The 7,434-nt window shown below is 42.9% G+C and overlaps 1 protein-coding gene across 1 annotated transcript; it reads left to right on the forward strand.

Moving 5' to 3' along the window:
• The first annotated feature begins 4,150 nt into the window (after positions 1-4,150).
• On the forward strand, positions 4,151-6,445 carry LOC311253445 (ankyrin repeat domain-containing protein SOWAHC-like). The gene has a single exon (XM_084347421.1). The coding sequence runs from the start codon at positions 4,377-4,379 to the stop codon at positions 6,189-6,191; it is 1,815 nt and encodes a 604-aa protein (XP_084203547.1). The 5' UTR covers positions 4,151-4,376; the 3' UTR covers positions 6,192-6,445.
• Positions 6,446-7,434: the final 989 nt, after the last annotated feature.

A 7,434-nucleotide genomic window follows, 5' to 3' on the forward strand; every position in this document is an offset into this window, starting at 1 on the left:
TGCTAAGTTCAAGGCTGTGGTACTAAAGTCAATGCATGATGACCTAGGCCATTTAGGAATCGAGAGAGTTACTGATATGATCAGGAGCCGTTTTTTCTGGCCAAAGATGTCAACTGATGTCGAGCAATATGTGAGAAACTGTGGAGAGTGCGTCCTCAGGAAAACTCCCTGTCACAGGGCTGCACCTTTACACCAAATTGTAAGTTCTGGACCTATGGACCTAGTCTGTATTGACTTCCTGTCAATGGAGCCTGACTCTAGAGGAGTGAGTAATGTGCTTGTTATAACTGACCATTTTACAAGATATGCCCAGGCTTTTCCCACGCAAAACCAAAAAGCCCTCACAGTTGCAAAGGTCTTGGTAGAAAAGTTTTTTGTGCATTATGGCTTGCCATCTAGGATACATTCTGATCAAGGCAGAGACTTTGAGTCTCGACTCATTAAAGAGCTGCTGAAGATACTGGGCATACACAAGTCACGGACCACTCCGTATCACCCACAGGGTGATCCCCAACCCGAACGCTTTAATCGAACTTTGTTGTCCATGTTGGCTACGCTCAATCAGGAAAAGAAACGACAATGGAGTCAACATGTGGTCCATCTGGTACATGCATATAACAGCACCAAGTCCGATGCCACGGGATATTCCCCATATTTTTTGATGTTCGGACGTGAGGCCAAACTCCCACTGGATGTATGTTTTGGGACATGTCCAAATGGAAAGGGTGACCAACCACACTCTTCATATGTCGCCAAACTGAAAGAGCACCTACAGAAAGCCTACAAAATGGCTACAGAGGCCTCTAACAAAAGGCACCAGCAAAACAAAAAAGCCTACGACAAGAGACTCCGTTTTCACAATCTAGGACCTGGTGACCGGGTATTGTTGAAAAACCTTGGATTAAAGGGCAAACACAAGCTGGAGAATCGCTGGTATGAGGTTCCTTATGTGGTGGTGGATAAGATGCCGAACTTGCCCGTTTACAGAGTAAAGCCAGTGGATGGGAGAGGAAAGTTCAAAACTTTGCACAGAGATAATCTCCTCCATATAGGAGATCTTGTGAGGATCCCGGTGTTGGACAACACAGAGGATGTGCCGAAGAGAGCAGCCACACGAAGTCGTGCCCTCGACAGACACAAAAGAAGCATTTCAGATCACACTATACCAAGGGAGCCTAATACATCAACAGACTCTTCTGATCTGGAGTGTGAATGGCCGACTAGACCCTACAGGAAGTTTGTGGAAAAGATTATTGAAAGGAGGGAAAGAGACAGTGCTGATGGATCAGAGCACTTGGAAGCCATCAATCCTTCAGATGGAAGTCACTCCGAGAGAGGCAACTCACCTGTAGATCATGGCCCAGATGTTGCTCTTGAGACTGAGTCTGAGCCAGAGCCCATCTCCAGTGAAGATGAACAACCTCAGTCAAGCTGTTCTAATGTACATGTGACACCAAAGTCAATTAGGCCAAAAAGATCATTAAAACCAGTTATGAGACTTACCTATGATGAGCCAGGAAAAGCAAAAGATCAGCCTATTACCATCGTACATAGAGGTGTAACTATAAAAATAGGTAAACATTAATACAGACCTATGTAAATGCATCCTTAACGCTTTTGAGTAGAAACAGTGAAGTTTCAATTCTACCAGTCTGATGAGGACATCAGATATTTAAAGGGGGAAGGGTGTAACCCTGTTTAAAAATCCTTACTCATAAAATAAATAATGAATAATTTATGGTTTAAAAAAGTTCATATTTGTTTGAAAATGTTATTAAAAGTGTATTAAAAATGTAAAAGGAATATTTCATGAAGGTTAAAATAGTGTGATAAGAGTAAGGTGTAAGAGATGAGATTAAAATGACACAAATGTACATGGTTAAATATTTTATTTTATTTTGAAGGAACTCATAGGGAGAGAGGAAGTACTGATTGAGAAGAAGTGTGATCCTGGTCATTGATTGGTTAAGGTGTGATTGACAGGTGTAGACTGGAAGTGAGTGAAGGTGAGAGGTGTGTGTTTTTGGGAAAAAACTTGACGGAGAAAAAGAGAGAGACGTGACGAAACACAAGAGACGCATGGCCGCGAGTGTAAAGTTCTACAGAGACAATAATTAAGTGTGTAGTTTCAGTGTTCAAGCGACTGTCTGCTCGACACTCAGAACTTGGACATTGGAGCTGCTGCTGTTCGGTGTACAGTTTGAGGAGTTTCAGCTCGGAGCTCCTGGCGAAGCTGCACTGTATTTTAGCTTAGCCTAGCTACTAAGCTAACTCGGAGTGTGTGTTAGCATTCGCTATCAAAGTGAACGGACTTAGCCGTGGGGAGCTAAACCAGCTACTGACATTGGCTGTGCCTTGTGGTCTCAACGCGGGAGCATAAGGATTCGGCTCGGCCGCTGCCAGTGTGTGTGACTCGTCGTCGTCGTCGTCTTCGTTGGTGGACATCGTCCCGGGCTGCGAGGGAGAACCCATTGCCTGTTCACCTGCCTGTTTTCAGTCTACCTGCAGTGTCGCCTTCAGGACTTGGACCTGGTAAAGGTTGTTCTTTGGATTGGAGGTAACATTTTCCTTTATTGTTCCTGGATCATTGGGATTAAAGTTGGATTTTCCTCGCACTCAAAAGTCACCATATCAGGCCTGCAACGGGGTTATTTTGTTTGCCGGCTGTGTGTATGTGTGTGTGAGTGTGGGCCCACTGCTTTGTGTTTGAGAGTATTATTGCGACTTAAAGGAGTATCTTGAAACTTAAAGGAGTGTTCCATATATTTTTGGGGAAGTTAAAAGTGTTCTATTTAACTAGAACGGTAGTTTTGGTAATTTTGGTTAATTTTATACCTGACAGTGAATCAGATCTTTCATGATCTAGTCTAAGTGTTGTGATAACAAAAAGAGACAACAGAGAATTTACTTTTAAACATATTTTCACTTAAAATGTATTTGTGTTTTGTTTGAATGCATTTACTTGAAGTAAATCATTGATTTGTTATTTTCTCTAAAATAGAGTCTTGTGATATTTCTTTGCCAGAGTTAAAAGAGAGCATAGTTATTGCCTATTAGATGAGTGAGCATTGAAATCCAAATTGCTTGTGAACAGTTACTTAAAAAATAGGGTTAAAAATATAATAGATGAACCCAGAAGCCTGCCCTTAGTAAAAGGTCTATTGAGGGGAGTGCTACAGATATAACTATGAATCCTGATTGTGACATAATTAATATTTTTTATGAAATATTTTTTCATCCTGTTTTTTTTAAAACCCTTTTTTTGCCATGTTTATTTTTTCCCCCAAATAATTGATTTATTTAGGGACACATTGGCATCAGTTCATTCATATCAAAGCCTTCACAGAAGTGGATCGTGTCTGCTGTTTGTCTTGACTTGCAGATAAAGATGAAAAGTGGCATTTTGAAATAAAACTTAAATAATTAATAATAAATTAAACTTGGAGCCAAATAAAACTGAACTGTCATTAACCAAGTTAGATAAATGAGTTAAGCAAACATGTATATATATATTTTATATATATATTATATATATATATTCTGGTTTTCTCAGGCTATAGTTATTTTATACGATTCGTAAAATGTCTCATCTATTTACATTGGTATGTTACTTTGGTAAGTAAATAGATGAGGCCCCAGAAGACTGTTACCGTCAACCTCAGAACTCCTTGATAATTGTGTACACTGAATACTTCACATGATCTGACACATCATGTCCCGCTCTTGAAATGACATTGAAATATTAGTCTACCTGTGCAGTTGTGGCTGACTCAGAGCGGTACTATTCCAGACACGTTCAGTCATGTTAGCAACACAGCTACCAGTCCACATTTCCCCATAACAAGCTGTGCAGACATGGTTCAGTAAAAATAACTCTGACCCAAAATAATCTTTTTTTCTTACTTCTTAGTAACATCTTCACGTCCATTCTTAATTGATTTGTTCAAGTAGCAGCGTGCCCTCTTCACAAGCAGGTGGCGTGATGCTAAGCCAGTGAGGACCACTTTAAAAGCGACAAAAATCAGATTGTGAATGTTTAAAAATGTATATTATAAAACTTTCTTCTTTTTTTTCACTTTTAGAAATGTATAGCGACAAGAATTTGAATCATTCAACCCCCCCACAGACTAAATGGTACGGTCCTGCCCGCGGTTGCTAGGAGGCAGAACGCCTGGACGCTAGAAATACAGCGCACAGAGAAGCTCTGCCTCACATCCGTCCTCACTCAGCAGTGATAACGGTTCTACCCGGCCCCTCTCTGTACCAGAGGACCCGTCGGTGGATTACGGGATCACACAGCTTTAGAGCCGTTTACATGTTGTGTCATTCCTGTCATCTCATTGTCAGACTGATCTGTCGGAGTTAAACTGCTGACAATGGCCGCCGACTTTACTCAAGAGGCTATTCTGGAATTCCTGAAGGAGAAAGGAGGCAGAGTGAAAAACAAGGATTTAATTGAGCACTTTAAGGCCGTATTCCCGGAGGAGCGCGAGAAGAAGGCGGCTGTCCGGAACAGATTTAAAAACTACGTGGACAATGTTGCTTTTGTAAAAACTGAGAGTAGAGATAAATACGTCTGCCTGAAGAAAAAGTTTCTCGGTTCAGAAAAGGGTCAACAGAACTCTACTGTGAACGGTGACACTAATGGGACAGAAACGGAACCAGAACAAGTTCCAAATGAAGAGAAAGTGTTGTGCCGTTATCCGTCAGGAGCGCCCCGAGCAGACTGCAGGCAGGTCCGCGGTGATGACGCAGTGGAGGATCCAGCCCTGCCTCGCTCAGCAGGCGGTGTGCTGCAACAAGCAACACCTGGCTCAGGTTACGGAAACGACAGCAAGGAGAGCGAAGTTCCGCCTGAATCCTCTCCTGCAACGAAGAAAACAGACGACAAAAGGGAGTTTGTTTGTCTAGTCGAGGAGGTGGACAGCAGCTCAGGTGAGATGGGAAACAGAGAAAGCTTTCGAAGAGAGAGTAGGGAGTCCAAGAAGGAGCAGGGTGGAAGAGCGCCTGACATACCAGATATTGCTGTGATTGAAGCCTCACCGCTCCCTGCAGAGGGATCTATGTTCACCCTGCCCGGGCCTGTACAAACTGGTACTACAGGACTGGTAGACACATCTGCGGCTGGACTGAATCCCAGAGACAGACCGGTTGAGACTCTTTTGCTTGAAGGCCTTCAGGAAATGGAACAGAATAATGTGATCAGGCACCTGTCAAAAGGATCCCAGCGCAGAACCAGACCGCTGCAGTCAGACAAAGGGGAGGACGAACACCTGTTGGATACACAGAGTTTGTCTGGGAGTGAAGGCTCCCCCAAAGGCAGCCGTAGACACTTCATCGAGGCCATGATGAACAGCTCCCCCCAGGTGAGGCGTAGCATGGTGTTATGCAGCTCAGTCAGCCTGTCCAACAGAAGTGACAGTGACTCACTGTCCTTGGTCTCCACCCTGGATGACGACAGGGCCTCTGTCACTCTGGACCCACTGGAACATGAGTGGATGATGTGTGCTTCGGATGGCGAGTGGGCAAGCTTGTGCCACCTCCTTACCACTGAGCCCAGCCTCGTCCTGAGGAAGGATTTTGTCACTGGTTTCACCTGCCTGCACTGGGCAGCCAAGCATGGCAAGCCTGAGCTGATAGCGCTGATTATCAATTTTGCCAAACAGCACAACGTTCCCATCAGTGTTGATGTTCGATCCAACACCGGCTACACACCGCTGCACATAGCTGCCATGCACAACCACATGGAGGTGGTGAAGCTCCTGGTGGGGGCCTACAATGCAGATGTGGAACTCAGAGACTACAGTGGGAGGAAGGCCTGCCAGTACCTCACTGACAATGTGAGTGTGGACATACGGGACATTATAGGAGCGTACGAGCGTTCTGACTCAGAGAATGCAGACCGTAGAGATGGCGGTCGCTGGAGGTTCTCCAAGGTTCTCCAGTCTAACCTGAGGCCAAGCAGGCTCCTCAACACCAGTGACAGTGACTCTGTGGATGGGGAGGTTCGATACAGAGAGAAACCCATCAGGAGGAAGTCATCATTCAGAGGGATGAAGCCCAAACTGGACAGGCTCCGCATGAGGACATCACAAATTGTCCACAGTGTGTCGTTCCGTGAAACAGAGGAGCTGCAGGGGTCACTGCGAGATTCCTTTAGGTCCAGACCCAAGACACATTTCTTTGGGTGAGATCAGTTCTCCCACAGGACAGTGTATGGTGTATGGGACGTCGACATTTAAAACAGAAATGTGTCACAAGGATTGTAAAATAGTTCAGTTGGACTCAGTTTTGATTACAGTCTTCTGGGGAAATGCTGGGTCCCTGTAAACAAATTAATCATGGTTTAGACCTGCTCAATTTGGAAAGTGTCATGATGACTTTTGTTGTGAATCAGCGCTGTGCAAATAAAGATTGACTGATTGACTTTGAGTCTCCACATCAACTAATACGTTTCTGATTCTTATTTATATGTATTTTATGTATATAAACCAAGAATCCAAAAGGAAGAAATGTCTAGACTATAAAATATCAAATATTTTAAACTTTTATAAAATCTGTAAATCAACTAAACCTGAACTTATTTGGAATAGTAAAACACATTATTGAAAGAAAAAAGGGGGGAAAAATCTGTCTTGGTTAAAAACTATGAAAGGGCTATTGATTGTGAATATATGAATGTAAGAATAAAAATGGCTTAAATCCTATTTAAAAATCTGAAGATAGTTTATGGCACATTTTTCCAGATAATTTATTCAGTTCTATTGGAGGCTACATTTTACTTCCTAATAACAGATTTTCCACACATTGTCCTCCACTCGAAAGGATTCCACCTTATCATGAATATGACAACACTGATGAGGGTTTTGACTCTTGTGTTTAAAGTGGTGCTTGCCCCATGCTGGCTCATTCACACTAGATTGTCTGTGTTCTACAAAAACAGCTAACGCTAATTTTTGATTGGTCAGTTTATTATGTTTGCTTAAACATGTATATGTGCGCTGTCAATGATATTATGCAACACATTTTGTAAATACTAAATGACCATAGAATGGTCAAAGGGGAAGATATTGTAGTACCATAATTTATCATTTGCATTTAACCACACATATTGTTGTTACCTTGCATTACCTTGTGCTGTTTTATTTCACGTATTGACCTATAACCTCACGGTTTATTACACCTTTTAGCACTGTGAATCATGACCAAGCCTAAGTGTGAACTGTTTCACTTACCTTTGAACAGTGATCTCGCTGGGAAAGTGTTTGTGCACAATAGCACTTTGTGCTTGTCGGGTATTGTGGGTACATCCAAGGCCGTCTGTGCAGCTGGATATTGTTTTGTGAAATCTCCCTTACTCAAAGTATCTCTGAGTGCGCTATAAACTGACTCTTTGTCAGTCTCTGCCAGGGTTTGCTTGGTGGATAAGGCTGG

This window comes from Pagrus pagrus (assembly GCF_965226575.1).
Source record: "Pagrus pagrus genome assembly, chromosome: 24".
NCBI lineage: Eukaryota > Metazoa > Chordata > Actinopteri > Spariformes > Sparidae > Pagrus > Pagrus pagrus.

Bases quoted from the DNA above. Each gene is read 5' to 3' on its own strand.
- LOC311253445 (XM_084347421.1), top strand. From the start codon at position 4,377: ATGGCCGCCGACTTTACTCAAGAGGCTATTCTGGAATTCCTGAAGGAG.